Below are 17,402 nucleotides of genomic sequence, written 5' to 3'. Positions count from 1 at the left end.
GCCTCACTGCTTCTGCACTGCAAATGGCGACACGAAAGCAGTGATGCCTGTTGAGGTCACTGGGGAGTGGAGGAGCCTTTAGCTACCTCCTCCTTCAGTGATCCCCAAAGCAGCCTCACTCCAGGAATCGGGTGTGCATGATCCCCAGGGCCATTGCTGAAGCCCATTTGATAAGGCAAGAAGAAAGAGAGAAAAGGGGCAATTTCTAAATTGCAAGCACGGGTCTTCCATTTTGCTGGTGTCAGAGAAACACACAGAACATTGAGATACATGGAAAATTAAGTACAGATAAAATAAAGGATGTTCACAAGATGTTTATGAACTTTCAGATATTCTTAGATTTAAACACTTTATCCATACAATCTTTTTCAAGGTTATGGACTAAAAAGCCATGTCCGAACCCACACTGGAGAGAAGCCATATCGGTGTTCAGAAGAGAACTGCACAAAGTCCTTCAAGACTTCAGGCGACCTACAGAAACACATCAGAACACACACAGGTATATGGCATATTAGTGCAGTCAGTGTCTATTCATCTGTTTATTATAGTAATACGTTTTGTACAGAAAAAGGATTTCTTCTGGGATCTGTTTGGTCACAGTTTGACCTGCTTGTGACTTCATGGTAAGCGTGCTTTCTCCTGAGCTCCTACATGTTCTATCAATCTGTTTCGAAGTCTAAGGCTGTAATCTTTAGCTGGGAGTAAGTCCCATTGAATTCAGTGGGGTTTATGTCTGAGTAGACACATACAGGATTGCACTGTTACGGCTATTCACTAAAAATGCAAGCCAAAATAATCATTTTACCCAGGCACCTAAAACTTGGCACCAGGCAGACTTCTTTGGGAGGGTGATCCATACCTGGAGTTCACCCACAGAAAGGGCCCCATTTCAGTTGCCACCTTCCTTATCATTGAGTTTTAACCCATGGTTTGTTGTTGGGTTAAAATTTTCAGTTGTTTCTCTCTCAACAACCTAAGAATGCCGGATTTGAACATCACAGAGGCATTCCTGGATTGTTTACTAAACCAGAAAAAAAGCAGAAGCGGCAAGCTTTCAGGAGTCAGAGCACTTGCTCACTCTTGTGCAGCTGTGATGTTTCAGGTTTCTATAACTAGGATGAGGAGGGGCAGATTGCAGTCATATCAGAGGCAAACAAATAGATATTTAACAGTATTTACTTAACTTTAGAAGGTTTGATAAATAACAATGTTAAGAAAATGATTAATAGAACTATAAACCAAATATGAACAACTATAACTTTAAACCACAGTTCACAGTAAAGTGCAGTGTTACTGTTCCTAGACCAACAACAGTTGCTTGTCCCAGTTCCTTTAGTCTTTTGTTGCCAGTCTCTGTTGTGGAGGTTCACTCTTCTTCTAGCTGAAGGCTGCTTTATCGGAGGTTTTTATCTTCTTCACTGTGCTGCTGGTTTCCCTGAATTTCCTTCTCAGCAACTTCCTTCTCCTGCTGCCTCCTCCTCTTCTCTTGCACCAACTGCCTACCCTTTCCAACTGGCATTTTACTCTCTCCCCCCTCCATTCCATGCCCCTCTCACTTTACACAGCTTACATTCCAGAACCCTTAGAGGTAGGCATTACACATCCCCAGCTACCCATGGTTTAAACAATCCATGAGTAGTCATTATGTGCTAACTGGGCCACTGTCTCTCATCTCTCTGCTCCCCACATGTTTTTGTGAACCCCTTTCTCTTTTAATTTTTCATCCTTTTCTCTGTTGTCTCCAGTACACAGTGCACACACTCACCTTTCTCCCTTTCTCGGTCTCTTTCTCTGCATCACCACAGGGTTGCATCCACATCTATTCCCCTCTGTCTTTCTGTTTTGTTACCTAGAGATGTTTCTTCACCTCATTTTATCTATTTTTCCTATGCACTTCCACAGGTCTTTGTGCACCACATCTCCCAATTTCCCTTCCCCCCCCCCTTCAGTCTATGTTTTCTTTGCGCAACCCTGCATTCTGTATTTTTCCATGGTGTCTCTACTCCTCTCTGCAAAGTTTGGCAGCAACTGCACAGATGGCTTTAACTCATCCATTAGTTCATCCATTGAGTGAGTCTCAGCCGTAGATGGGCTGTCTAGCATGGCTAGCTGCCTGCAACAGACTCGAAAAACTGGCACCAATTCCCCCTCTCGACCCAGGGGTGAAGGAGCAATGTAGACATGTGCATGTTGTCATCCCCACTCTCATGTCTGATGGATTTTGATGATACTACCAATGTGGGAAAGGACCATATACAATGGGTACTTGGAATTCCTCCAGAAGACTGCAAATAATCAAAGAGGAGTTGCAATCATTTTGTGGAGGCCTGGCCTAGAGTGTCCCTTTCACCATTGCCACACAGGGTGAGTGATGGTGGATGGAGGTCCTCTTTCTGCTTTCTCCTGCAATGGCAGTAGCAATGTCAGGTATGCCCTAGGCACCGTGTCTTTTTTTGCTTAGTACACAGTGATGCACTGCTGGAGTAGTTTCTATTTTGATTAGGTTTGGCATGCATACTCTCTCTCTCTCTCTCTCTCTCTCTCTCTCTCTCTCTCTTTGAGGAGAGGTTGCGTTATGTCATCCAAAGAAAAACAAACAGAAGCTGTCACATAATATCCAATTATTGTATAAAAATTCTTCCTATCTGTCTCTAATGTAACACTACATTTACTTCCTCCACAAATGCTGAGTCTTTACCTTAGGAACATAGGAAGCTGCCTTATACTGAATCAGACCATGGGTCCATGTAGCCCAGTATTGTCAACACTGACTAGCAGTGGCTCTCTTGGGTTTCAGGCAGGACTTTTTCAAGCTCTACCTGGAGATGCCAGGGATTGAACCTGGGACCTTCATGCCTGCCACTGAGCTATGGTCCTTCCCTTAGGACTCCTTCATACATTATGTGGCAACAATTGTACACTCATTGGGAACACTCATCAGTCCCATCTTCCTGGTGAATATACCTGTATAATGCAGGTGTTTGCAATCATGTTTGCTGTGTTCATGCATTACATTTTTAAGGTGCATCCACTTAGTTCTTATATGTGCTGTAAAGTGTATTGTGTGAAGTGAATCGCAACATTTACTCTGTTTTGATGTTTTGCACTCATATTGTGCTTCAGATTCTCTTTCTCCCTTTGAGGAGATGGAGGCCAGCTAGTCTGGGGAAGGCCTCGTCTCCAAGACCAAAAGGCAGTCTCCCATTTCCAATTTCTGGGGGAGGAGGTGGGACCTCCCCCTCAAGCTCCAGGTGAATTGACAGGTGATTGTGGATAGGGAACCCTTCACCACCTGCTGCTTTTCCCTTACACTCCCTCTCCCCAGCAATTTTTCTTCCAGCAGGGCTTGCTTCCAGTCTTAGAGTCCCCTTGGCAAAAATGGGTGGGGAGGGAGCGATAAGCAGAAAGCTGCAGAAGGCATAAAGAGTTCAGCATCCTACTCACCCCACACTGCTTTTTTTCCTTTAACTCCCCCAACACATACACACACAACACACACACTTTATATCAGCGGTGAGAGACCTGTGGCCCTCCAGATGTTGTAATCCAACAATATCTGGAGAGCCTTAGGTTTTCTACTCCTGATTTATATAAATTTAGCCTATAATGCAATGTTCTGGTTAAAAACTACAGTGGAATATTTTTGGATGATCAAGAAGAGCTTCTTATAATAAGGACGCTGAGTATGCTTCCTTTTGAATCTGCTTCCCTCTAGCTAGTCAAGTTCCTGAACTATATCCCAGCTACTTGCTCTCTGAAAAAACTATCAAGGGCAAGATTTACAAACAGGTTATGTGACATTCTTGAAAAGTTCCGTTCTGTATGTTTAAACCAAAGACTGGCTTTAAGGAAAGGCTGTTGCCGAGTGGATTAAGCACAGCACAGTTGTTTTCTGCCTGTAACATGATACACAGCATTAAAAAAGGATTACAGAAACTATGACAACAAGATACTATAGTATGTACACTTTAAAAACCCATACATCTCTTTGGCAGAAAACTGACAAACTTTACTAAGGAGTGATTTGTGGTTTCTTCTACCAAGAAGCTACTAGTTACCTTTCTCAGAGATCTTTTTAAGGCATTTTAGTATCCAGTTTTGTATAATAGTAGTGGGGTGTTTAATAAATATCTCAGTAATACATTGAATTATAAAAATTGTGCTTTCACCCATCCCTCTTAGGCTTCTCTCTGTGGCATGACAGTATACAGAGACTCGACAGTTCTTAGCAAAAGCACATGAGAAAATACAGCACAGAAGCATGAGGGTACGCCAGCAATATAACATTAATTGTAGGGTTTTAAATATTCACCAGCATAGCCATATTTAAGGTAGTTGTGTATAATTTAAACAGGAAATTATGCATTTTCTGAGAATTACTGGATGGGTGAGTTTAATACTAGAAATTTGAGCTTGCATAATATTGTATTTACAAATGGATAATTAAGCTTGCTTAATTATTGCCATGACCACAATCCAGAGAACCAAACATCTAGCAAAATACAAGTTTTCGTTCTCAAGCAACAACGCTATGACAAACTACTTTGGAAACTTTGGAAATATTTAAATGCTGAGGGAGAAAGCATCCGCTGATTGAGGGAAAAAGATGAATGTTTGCACAACCCATGAGCTCACCAAATTAGTGCTCTGGATTGTGGTCTGTATTTAAAGAATTTGCTTCTCAATGTAAGAAGTAAACTGAAATAGCAGGAGTGCGAATATCTGTTAGAAAGGACTGTGTGCATTACTTAACACATACATAATGTTTGCCTTGAGGTCTCTTCCGTGCCCACATTTTAAAATATTTAGCTATTTGTTGAGTATGAAAATGACCTTTTAGTTGTTTTTGTGGGTTACATCTTATGCATAAACAATCTGAACAATGAAGTTATTGGATAACTTACAAATATCTGTGCTCAGCAGCTTCCAATGGCTTCTACCTATTGGGCATTTTGGCAGAGCAATGAGGGGGAAAACATACATGCAAAAAATAGTATACACATACTTTGAGTTTTCTCCATCTGCACTTCTACCTCAGCTGTTCACGGTGCTGAACCTGCAAGCCACTTTTAAGTTCCTCCAAGTTTAATAAGGTTTTTTTAGGGGGATGGTTCATGGAGACGAATTGCTAAAGCATAAATTGATGGAAATAGTCATGTGTGCAGGCAGTTCTGATGCATGCATCCTGTGGATCACAGTAAATATACACAGGATCAGGCTATAAGTATGTTGACTCAAACGTCAGGCCAACTGAATTAGGACTGACTTCCTAGCGCTTAGGATTTCACCCATAATCTGCTTTGTAACTTAAATACGGTTACAAATGAGGCATTAGAAACAGAGATCCATCTAATTCCAGTAGAAAATTAATTAGGGCATAATCCTATGGGATAGTTGTCAGCCTCCGAACTTGGAGGCTTATGACTATCCAATGAAGGGCGGCCAGAGTACTGAGGTTATCCTCACCTCCGTGCTCTGTCCGCCCTGCATTTTTGGCTAGACAGGCGATTTCACCCGTCTAGCTGGGAGCTTCAGAGTGGGAGTGGGGAGGCCACGTGGTGCATAGGAAGCTGCATAATGTGGTTTCCTTCCTGCCCCGGACTGTCTCCTTTTCTCTGTCTCCGAGGACGGAGACATAGCTGGCGCGGAGAGAACTGCACTGGCTACAGGGGGCAAGGGACACGATTTCTGGGCTTCAGAGTCGGAGCCCTGGTTCTGACCTCGGAGCCCAGGAACTGAAAAATCCTATGTCCCCCAGATGCTGTCTAGGGGACATAGGGTTGCTCCCTTAATATATCATATTCAAGATAGAAAAAAGAAGAGAAAGTTGGAGAAATCTGCTTATTAACATACTTAAAATCCAGCATCATGTTAGTGGGTAGGTGCTAGTGCAACAGGATTTTATCTCCCCCCCCCCCCCATGCGCAGCCTTCTGCACTGCCTGAAAATCTGTTCCAGAGGGTTTCCCAGCCTTCTGGAGCAGATTTTGAGGATGCACAGGGGGTGGGGCTGCAGGAGAAAGGGGGAATTGTCCTTCCCAGTTTCACTGATGGAGCTGCTACTGTCAGTGGAACAATACTATTGGATACAACTCTTAGAACCAAACTTTACATATTACTGAAATACGTGAGTCTTCAGATGCTTTCTAAAAATGCATACTGATTTGCCTATCTTTATTTTTGTTTCTCTAGGTGAAAGACCTTTCAAGTGCCCCTTTGAAGGATGTGGTAGGTCATTTACAACATCGAACATCAGAAAGGTTCACATCAGGACACATACAGGAGAAAGACCCTATTATTGTACAGAACCAGGATGTGGGAGAGCATTTGCCAGCGCAACTAATTACAAGAATCATGTGAGAATACATACAGGTATTTGAATTATGTTTTGTAGAGTTTTGCTTATAATTATCTCTTAGTCCCTCTTCAGTCTCATTTGAGAAGTAATAACTTAAAGTATTTCTGTGAAAATAGGAAACCCTTCACTCAGTTCTTAACAAAGCTGAATTTAGAATGTTCTTTCGCGAATGGAACTTCTTTGTTGGAGGCAGAGGGCTAGCACAAAGATTGCTAGATCAAGTTTAAGCGTGAAGTTTAAATCCTAAACAATCATACACTTGAAAGTTCACTTTACAGTTTTAGAACAATTGCGAATGTCTGTATTGGCCCTTCACTTGATTAACTAACAAGCTAATAAGACCTTGGCCTAGCACCCATGAATCTCATAATACTGCAATGGTTTTTATGGTGATGCCAATTTTGAAGAAGAACATGTATTAAAATATTAGTTATATGCTCTGATTTGCAGAACAAAAAAAAGGCTTATTAAGTGGTTCGCCAAGAACAAGTTTTTAAGTGGTCAACAGGAAAAAAAAGTTTGAGAGCTGCTGTTCTAGAACTTCTTTGCAGTGGTCTTCTGACCTTGCTCAACTTTTTTTGGCTAGAACTAATAGGACCCACATATGGGCAAACTACATGTTGGGTTAAGCATGGAATTTTAAAAGCATGTTTATCACTGGCCACTTCCTTTTTTTGAGAAAATGCAGCCATGTGGGACCCTAATACAAACTGTGGATTGTGGCATGTGGAAAGGGGGGATTTAATCCTTTCCTCACCATGCTGGTTTCCTGCAGAAAATCTTCCCCAAGAGATTTCTTGAAAATGTACTGTACTGCAAATTGCCTACCCCCTTCCCAGTGCTGCATGGTCGCAGTCAGGCTCAGTGCCCCCACACAGCTGCTTTCCCTTAGAAAAAGAAATTGGCCAGCACACTTTAAAAATTGCATGTGTAATGTAATGTGTCGTTTCACTTATTCCTTATTGTTCTGATGAGCCCATAACTCTTCTTCTGAATTCTACCCTTGAGTCACATTTTTTAAATTGTTTGAAGTTCAGGAATTTATATATGTCTCAAACTTCAGGGATGTGGAGTAGGGGGTATGGAGGTAGGTCAGATACTTTGTGTTGTATTCAGTTAAAGGAAGAATAAAATTTTAAATTGTGCACTCATCCCGTGTAACATAGAATGAATCTTAAAACTGAGACTTAAAGGCCTGATAAACAAGATGACGTGGAAAGAAGATACATTGTCATTTGCTAAGTCATTTTGTAGTGGTAAAGAACCCTCTGACAGTGGCTGGTTCAGCTGCTTGGCTGTCATAGCGAGGCAGAGCTGTTAGAAGGCTGCCACTGGCTAAGTAACTGATCTGAGCAGTGCTGATTGCCATTGCCTGGACTGATTGCCATTGCCTAGGAAAGGAGGGTTAGATGAAGCCAAGGTCTAGGAAAAGAAGGTAGGGTCTAGATAAAAGAGAAGGTCGGAAGGAAAACTGGAAAAGAGAAGTGGCAGAGAGGATAGGTACCCTGGAGCCAGAGAGTTGAAAGGCTGAAGTATACATACTGAGCTGCTAAATCTTTGGTTGTAGCTTTTAGTACAATTGAATGAAGAACTACCAGAGAAGGGAGGGAGTTTGGTTCTTGTCCAATGTTAAGACAGAGGGTTGTGTCCAAAGTTATTCCTACTTAAAGTAGACCCACTGAAATGAACGGGACTTGAGGGTAGTATCCAACAGGGTGCTTACACCCCCGCTGATTCTCCTCTGCCCCACAGATTCCCTCTCACAAGCGGTGCCCATCACTTAGCAAGGGAGCTTTAGTGCTTCTGGGGGTAATCCAAAGTGAGCAGAAATGCTTGTTTCTGGAAGGAGGCAGGGCAGTGGAGCTCGCATAAAAGAGCTGTGCCAATTTGCCTCCAACTAGTGTTCCTGCTTGGTTTGGGGCTTCCTCTAGGAAAGGCTAAATCTCCTTTGTGTAAGCAGTGGGTCTTGCTTGTGCAATGGAATTCGCATGGGTATAAGTGCTCCTTTGGATACTGCACTAAGTGAACTAACATTGGATACAACCCATAATTGCCAAAATATCACCACACAGATTACAAAATAGGTGTCTTGCAAGGAACATAGAACCTACCTTCTATTTCCATATACTGGAGCACTCTTGGACTGCTGTCATTTTTAATACAAATCACAATGATATAAAAATCACAGGTTGTGCAATGCAAAGTAACTTGTACCTAAAAATGGCTTTTACATATTGTATGTTGAGTTGTGCAGCTTTGAATACAAAAAGCAAGGGAGGTCACTAAGGTATATTTAGAAAAAACTCACTTAATTGAACTGCACTGTGGTTCAGAACTTTCCTATTAAGTTAGGGGTTCTTTGCATAATGACAGTAGAAGTATGTCAGCATATTTCTGTGTCATTGGCAGGATAGTTGCAGATTTTCCAGCATGGCATATTTAGTTTTCTTCACTGCTTGTATCTTCCTGTCTAGGGGAGAAGCCTTATGTATGTACTGTCCCTGGCTGTGATAAACGTTTTACAGAATATTCCAGTTTATATAAACACCACGTTGTACATACACATTCCAAACCTTATAACTGTAATCACTGTGGGAAAACATACAAACAGATTTCTACACTTGCAATGCACAAGCGGACAGCACACAATGACACAGAGCCAATAGAGGAGGAACAAGAAGCATTTTTTGAGCCACCTCCAGGTATGTGGTTGATGATTATTGTCTATTCAGTTTTTCTCCCATACTAACAACCTAAACTGTTATACTTTCCAAATAATTCATTACATCTTAACATGGGAGCAAAAGCACTGGAACTAGGATTATAAAAACCTTCTTTGTACCTACCACTGAGTCTGGGTCAGTGCTTTACAAACAATGAGTGTTCTTCTACTGCACTGGATAATCTGTTGTGAATGTTTGGTATGGGCAAATCTTCCTCAGTGCAGGGATTAGATTTAAATTATCTTGTTTCTTTTTAGCTACTCTGACTTCATAGCCTTTCAGAATGCCCCAGTCTGTCAGCAACTTTCTATCCACAGGAGCACCAATTAATTAAGAATGATTTTATTTTTTAGTGCCCTACAGTAGACACAGAATCCAGTGGAGTGTCAAAGTAGAACACCAGAGTACAAAGAAATTGAGAATGTACAACTTTGGTGTCTTTTATATTAATTAGTTGTGAGTTGGCAAGAACATAGGGGGACCCTGCTGTATCAGACCAAAGGTCCATAGTGTCCTGTTTCCCACTTTGACTAACTAGACTCTTCAGAGATTCTGGTTGGCCACTGCTTGCCTCAAAGTACAGTACAGAGCCAGCAAACTTCTTCTCTGCTGGAATTCAGAGGCATACTTCCTCTGAGTACAGAGATTCTATTTAGCCATAATGGCTAACAGCCATTGACAGACCTATATTCCATGGATGTCTCTAATCTCCCTTTAAAACCATCTAAGCCAGTGGCCATACCATATTTGTGACAGTGAATTTATTTAGCTAATTATGCGTTCTGTGAAAAAGCACTTTTCCTTAGTACTGCCAATTTCATCAAGTGACCTTGAGTTCTAGTATTGTGGGGGGACAAAAGAAGTATCATCTCTAATTTTTTCCATACCATGCCTAATTTTATAAACCTCTATGATGGTACCCTTTGTCATTTTCCCCTGAACTACAAAGCACCCAATGCATTAGCATTTTTTCATAGGGAAGTTGCTCCAACCGTTTATCATTTCTGTTTCCCTTTTCTGTACTTCTTCCAGTTGTACAAAACTGTTTTTGAGATAGAGTGACCAGAACCATCGCAGTATTCGAAATGTAGCGTAGCATTACTCTATCTCACCATATATTTGCAAAAAAGCGTTATGACACTGGCAGCTTTATTTGCAGTCCCTTCCCTAATATTCCTAGCATGGAATTTGTCTTTTTCACTGCCACCATATTCCAAGTTGATGTTTTCATTGAGCTATCAGCCCTCACGATCTCTTTTATGGAAAGTCACTGTCAGTTCAGATCCCATAAAGGTCACTATGTGAAGTTAGGATTTTTTGTCCTAATACAGATTACTCTATTAACATTGTACTTCATTTGCTATTTCCATGTTCATTTATCCAGTTTGGAGATACTTTTTGGAGTTCTTCACAGTGGACTGGATGTGAAGTTCTGCCCATAGGACTTTCCTGCTGGAGGAGGGGGTCATTTTTTTGCCTGTTCCCCTGGTGCCCCCAGAGAAGCTGCGCTGCAGGGTCAGGGAAACCTCCAGAACAATATAGGAGGTGGTGCTGAGGGCTGCAGGGTGAAGGGGGAATTGGTGAAAATCCCCTCACTGCTTGCCCCAGTGGGAGCTCCACTGGATCCCAGTCCCTTCTGCGAATGGAAGGAAAGGGAAAGTCTGGATCTAACCCACTGTGCTTGGTTTTTCACTACCCTGAGTTTTCATTTGAAAATTTGTCTACTTCATGACTCTTCTCTGACTCCAGATAACTTATTAATAAATTAAATAACATTAGCTAGTATCCTACACTGTCACTCTGCTAACAATGTCAAATTCCAGGGAATCCCATTGTGTAAATTAACATTATTGGTGTTGAACTAGAGAACCCATATGCTAGTTTCAGGTAAATTGTATTAGCAGAATGATACTGTAGGATACTGCTCATTGGCCTAAATATAGATCCTTGGTGGACCCTGCTGTTTATTTCCATCTATTGCAAGAACTATCCATTTCCCTCTGTTGCGAGTCACCACTGCTGGCTCTCTAGCTTCACAACTGGCTTTGGCGTTAAAGTTTGTTTTCAAGCTCATTATATCGGGAAAAGGTCTTTACTGGCCTTGACTCCTCGCCCTGTAGCTGATATGGTATACACTTAAGCCCATGTAAAGTAAACTGTTGCATTCTAATGGCTACTTACAAAACAAAGGTTAGGATAAAAGTTTACATTTGGCTGGGGTTAAACATTTCTTTAGATACTACACTGTTTCATCACTTGTCATACAATCGGGATTCTCTCTTTTTTCCTTGGAAGTGTGTTCGTTAAAGAATAATTATTTGAATAAGCCATTTATGACATTTGTGCCCCGCTAGTGGTAGGCAAAGATTAATGTTTAACAAAAACAAAATCATAGTGTTGGTTTCTTTTGGATTATAACCAGTGCAAACACGATATGAATGCCAACATATTTATTTTATTTTATATGCACAAAATATCTTTTGCATGGATGATACTTCATCTCATGTTTAGTATAGTTTTTATATGAAGTAACCCCATCTTACTTTAATCAAATAGGTCAAGGTGAAGATGTTCTCAAAGGGTCTCAGATCACTTATGTAACAGGTGTAGAAGGAGATGATGTTGTTTCTGCACAAGTTGCTACAGTGACTCAGACAGGGCTAGGTCAGCAAGTGGCACTTATTTCCCAAGATGGAACCCAGCATGTAAGTATTAGCCATATTAAAGCCATCCGTACACAAAAGCTTTCAAAAGTGGTCATGTTTCTATTTGGTTTCCCCATTTGATTATAGATAAAAATATATTTAGAATTTATTTAGAATTCCTAAATCAAGGTTAATTATTATGCATGTTGGTTCTAGTTTAAAGTGTCAGGCTATACAACTTATTCTAACCTAGAAATATTCCAAGCAGTAATCTGTCACACTGACCTGAGAAAGCTAGATTTCGTATCCGTAACAGTTATCAGTTGCAGAAACAAATTCTGTTGCTGCTTATTTACGGCTGAGCTTCAGTTAGGAAATAGGATTGGAGAAAAAGGAAAACATTTTTTTCTCAACAGAATTCCCTCCCCATCCTGTTTTCCTTTCTCATATAACATTAGACAACTGATGAGTGAGCAGGCGATAATTCAGATTTCTTGTTTTAATTTTGTAATTCACATCTGATACACTAATAAAATAAATACAGGATCATGTTTCTAGGGGGAACAAGATCATCAATACTGTGACATAGAGGGTTGGATCCAGCCTTGTTGTGCTGCCTCCATGCCTGTGTGCCCTGCATATAGACAGTTTTCAGCCCGTTTAACTCAAGCTTCTCTTTAAATCCAACAAACAATTCTTTATTGAACAGTCTGGAACAACAAAGAAATAATAACTCATAGTCCACAGGAAATAAGGAGTTTGTCACAAATGAGGGTTAGGTCCAGTGGGGAATTATTGGTGAATGCTGGATAAAAAGGGGTGAGGCCTAGTAAAACAGAGTATTCTCTCCCAGGTCTGAGCCTTGTGCTGCTTTGCTGGCTAGGCCAAAGAAAGATTCCTGCCCAAAGGAAAGTCTCTACTAGTTCATCTCAGACTGCTAGGATCCAGCTACAGCAGGCCTGGCTAGCAGATCCTTGATCTCTCCACCCCCAGTATAAACATATATATTTCTTATACTTTAATACAATGCAGAGCTGGGGGCAGCACACTTGTCATTCCACTGATAAAAGTAATGTAGAGGGGCTGAGCTGACTGTGCTTCAGCTGCCCTGCACTCTCCCCAATGGGGGGAAGGCACAGCACCAGGCTAAGCATGAGGCAGACAATCCTCTCAGTGGCTTCACCTGCCTTGTCCTTTCCCCCAATGGCTTAGATGCCGAAAAGCAAAGCTGAGCCAGCCCAATTGGCCCAGTCCATTGGAGAGGTGAAGGCGACTGGAACAGCTTGGCTTCAGTCCACCTGGGTGTTCCTTAGCTAGGAAAAGCTTTGCTAGGAAAAGCTTAGCTAGGAAGAAGCCTCCCTGGTGCCAGTGGAAGGTTCTCCACCCAGGGGCTCAGCTGGGGAATCTCCTGTGCACCACTCACCCCCCTCCCCAGTGGATTGGAGATAACAGTGGCCGTTCCTTTCCCCACACCTCCGCAGGGAATCCCCAGTTGGGAGGGTGAATTGCATGCAAGGGAATCCCTGCTGTTATCTTTGATTACAGATTAGATAACAGTGAGGATTCCTCTATTCCCTAAGCTGTGTGGAGCCTCCAGGAGTAGGGCTTGGGGAGCCAAGGGACAGGGCCCATAGAGGGATGCAAAGTCTCCACAGACTGCATTCGGCCCACGGACAGGAGCAACGGTTCTAACCGTTTTTGAAATTTGGTGAACTGTATTGTAATTGTTACTTGGTGGTCTTTATTTTAATTGTTATGTGGACAGATTAACCTACTGCTGACTGAAAATGCAGTGTTTATATGATCAAGGTATATGACTCAAATATAATGCTATCAGTGTAATTAAAACAATGATTTTCTATTTCAGGTTAACATATCTCAAGCTGACATGCAGGCCATTGGAAATACTATCACTATGGTAACACAAGATGGCACCACCATCACAGTCCCTGCCCATGATGCAGTTATTTCTTCTGCAGGAACACATTCTGTTGCAATGGTCACAGCAGAGGGCACTGAAGGACAGCAGGTAAATTGCTACTAAATTAGGGATGTACGAAAGTCACTTACCTGTTCGCGGATTATGCTGATGCTGGGGGGGAGGTGCTCCGTACCTCCCCCCGAAATTCTGGCCAGGGGGGGAGGCGCTCCGTCCCTCCCCCCCCCCCCCCGAATCCTGGCCAGCCAGCTCTGTTCCGCAGGGATTCTGCGGAGCCGCTGGCTAGCTCCGCCAGCGGCCAGACATCCGGCCGCTGGCTAGCAGGGATGCAAATGGCGGGGGCCATAGCCACCGCCGTTTGCGTCCCTGCAGTCAGCTGTGATAGGCTACGTAAATCTTTATGTAGCCTATCACGGCTGATTAAAAAAACAACAAAAGCGCGCGTATGTAAATGGTGGCGCCCATGGGCGCCGCCATTTGTGTACACGCGTTTTTTTTTGTGTTTTTTTTAATTAGCCGTGATAGGCTACGTAAATCTTTACGTAGCCTATCACGTTTTTGTTTTGTTTTTTTAAACTTGGAAATGGTGGCAGCGGCAGCCGGTCGGAAGACCGGCCACCGAACCACCGCTGGAGCCGCCGCCACCAGGAAGATCCGCCCCAGGTAAGTCCTGTCCTGGGGAGGGGGGAGGGGCCGTTCCGCCACCGATTTCGGGGGGCCGAATGCGCTGGCATTCGGCCTCCCTGAGATCCGTGGCAGAACTTTCGTACATCCCTATACTAAATATACAGAGGAATATAATCAGTAATGCGGGGCAGAAAACTGTCCTTTATTTTTCCACGGAACATTTTCCATTTCATAAGTTCATTCGTAAAAATTAATGTATGCCAGTTCAAATACAATATTAGGAAGCATGGCAGTTTCAAAGTTGTAATTAATGTTTTTCAGGTGATTATCCCTAGCAAATATTTGAGAGAAAATTTATATATATGTATGTATGTATGTCATTGAAATACATATATGTCTCAGTGTGAAATAGAAACAATAGGTAATGACCACAAAACTGAAGGTGTCCCAACAGCCGCAGTGGAAGAGACTTGAACTCTGTTGAAATAGATGAGTGATTGTCAGCATTTCATGCACAGTTTTTTGGGTTGTTAAAATTTATTACTGTGTCAACAGTTCTCAGGACCTTTATTTTATTTATTTTTAAATTTTAAATTATGTAAGAGACATACATGCTACCATTTTTACAAGACTTCCAATAAAAATTTCTACGCAATGTAACATTTAGATCTCATTAAATGTGCTTTAATCTTTTCCCCTCAAATATTTCAGGTCAAATATTTGTGGTGTATTGAGACAAAAAATTAACACTGGGTACTTTTTTGGCTTTATTTACTAAATACAAGTAAAATAAACATGTTAAATGTGATCTCTCTTGGGCAGGGGTGGGCAACTTTGGCCTACAGCTCCCATCTGCTTAGCTAGGATAGCCAGTGGTGAGGGATGATGGGAATTATAGGCCAAAACATCTGGAGGACCACAGGTTGTCCACTCCATGCTAGGGCAGCACAACATTTTCCAATGCAAACTAAAAAAAAAATCCTACGTAAATGACCCTATGTAAAGTAACCTAATTTGCATCGGAAAATTTTCCAGTTGAAAATTTTCTGGAAAACCCACATTGCTGGTATATATCTAAAGGACAAAATGGTGTCAGTGATACAATCTACGTATCTCATAACAGCAGAACTTCCTAAGTATTGTCGTAGTGTTTCTCACTCCTTGGCACAAAAGATTTCAGAGAACTTTGCAAACTATTCTATCAACAGTCTGAATTTAGTAACTGGAATATACCTTCTTAGCAAGAAGTGTTATGAAGTTCTTGTAATATGGCTCCCAATCCAGAGAACAAGAAGTACTCGCAGGCTGTTGACTGCTGCTACATTTGCATTGTTGTAATCAGTTGCCAGGAATGGAAGTTGCTGCAGGGAAAGGGAGAGCCCAGAATCAATTGGGTGTCCCCTTTCCCTATCCCCCAGCCATCCTAATAACTAATCAACACAGTTGGATGTATATTATGTTATTATATTGTATTTTTAAGGGGTTTAGGGCTCAATCCTATACACGTTTAGACAGAAAAAAAATTCCTACAACTCTCAGCGTTCCCCAGCCAGCCATGCTAGCTGGGGAATGCTGGGAGTTGTAGGACTTTTTTTCTGTCTAAACATGCATAGGATTGCATCCTTAATCTTTGTAAACTGCCCAGAGAGCTTTGGCTATTGGGCAGTATAGAAATGTAAGAAATGAAATGAAATTCCTTTAGAAGCTTCTCAGGTTGTCAATCTGCTAGTGTGGAGGAGGAGATTGAGACTGTTACCCTCACACAAAGCTATGTGAGGGGGGGATCTGGGAAATTACAGGCCCGTTAGCTTAACGCCTGTTGTAGGTAAATTGGTTGAAGGCATTATTAAAGATAAAGTTAGTAAGCATATTAAAGGACAAGCCGTGCTGTAAAAGAATCAACATGGCTTCTGTAAAGGTAAATCCTGTCTCACTAACCTTTTACAGTTCTTTGAGAGTATCAATAAACATGTAGACAGGGGTGATCCGGTAGACTTTGTTTACTTGGACTTCCAAAAGGCTTTTGACAAAGTCCCTCACCAAAGACTCCTGAGCAAACTTAGCAGTCATGGAATAAGAGGACAGGTCCTCTTATGGATCTGTAACTGGTTAATGAACAGAAAGCAGAGAGTAGGAATAAATGGTAAATTCTCCCAATGGAGGGAAGTAAATAGTAGGGTCCCACAGGGATCTGTATTAGGACCAATGCTTTTCAACCGTTCATAAATGATCTGGAATTAGGAGTGAGCGGTGAAGTGGCCAAGTCAGCAGATGACACCAAATTATTTAGGGTGGTTAAAACAAAACAGGATTGTGAAGAGCTCCAAAAGCATCTCTCCAGACTGGGAGAATGAGCATCTAAATGGCAAATGCAGTTCAATGTAAGCAAGTGTAAAGTGATGCACACTGGGGCAAAAAATCCCATCTTCAAGTATAGCCTGATGGGATCTGAACTAGCGGTGACCGACTAGGAAAGAGATCTTGCGTTTGTGGTGGACAGCTCAGTGAAGATGTCAACCCAGTGCGCGGCTGCTGTAAAAAAGGCAAACTCCGTGTTAGGCATAATTAGAAAGGGAATTGAGAATAAAACTGCCAATATCATACTGCAGTTGTACAAATCCATGGTGTGGCCACAGTTGGAATACTATTCCCAGTTCTGGTCACTGCATCTAAAAAAGGGTATTGTAGAGATGGAAAAAATGCAGAAAAGGGCAACTAAAATTATCAAGAGACTGGAGCATCTCCCCGATGAGAGAAGGTTACAACAGCTGGGATTGTTTAGCTTGGAAAAAAGGAGGGTAAGGGGAGACATGATAGAGGTGTACAAAATTATGCATGGTGTGGAGAATGTGGATAGGGAGATGTTTTTCTCCCTCTCTCAAAATATAAAGAACCCGGGGTCATCCCATGAAGCTGATTGGTGGGAGCTTCAGGACAGATAAAAGAAGTACTTCTTCACACAGCGCATCGTTAAACTATGGAATTCGCTACCATAGGATGTAGTGAAGGCCACCAATTTGGATGGCTTTAAAAGGGGGTTGGACAAATTCCTGTAGGATAAGGCTATCAGTGGCTTCTAGTCCTGATGGATATGTGCTACCTCCAGTACCA

General features: G+C 41.9%; 1 protein-coding gene across 9 annotated transcripts in view; it reads left to right on the top strand.

Annotated features, from left to right (window-relative positions):
* The window catches only part of ZNF143 (zinc finger protein 143), a 56,372-nt gene that overhangs the window by 29,731 nt on the left and 9,239 nt on the right, over positions 1 to 17,402 (top strand). For all 9 annotated transcript variants that reach the window (XM_084854394.1, XM_084854417.1, XM_084854428.1 and 6 more), the window contains 5 exons: positions 374 to 499; positions 6,192 to 6,371; positions 8,832 to 9,059; positions 11,637 to 11,785; positions 13,593 to 13,754. In XM_084854394.1, the coding sequence (XP_084710520.1) occupies positions 374 to 499; positions 6,192 to 6,371; positions 8,832 to 9,059; positions 11,637 to 11,785; positions 13,593 to 13,754 (845 nt within the window). The remainder of the gene's footprint in view (positions 1 to 373; positions 500 to 6,191; positions 6,372 to 8,831; positions 9,060 to 11,636; positions 11,786 to 13,592; positions 13,755 to 17,402) is intronic.

The sequence above is a fragment of the Heloderma suspectum genome, chromosome 1, assembly GCF_057233095.1.
Source record: "Heloderma suspectum isolate Gila_16-S chromosome 1, 16-S_ref, whole genome shotgun sequence".
NCBI classification, from domain to species: Eukaryota; Metazoa; Chordata; class Lepidosauria; order Squamata; family Helodermatidae; genus Heloderma; species Heloderma suspectum.
The sequence above is the reverse complement of the archived record's forward strand: the minus strand, read 5'-3'. Positions and strand labels throughout refer to the sequence as shown.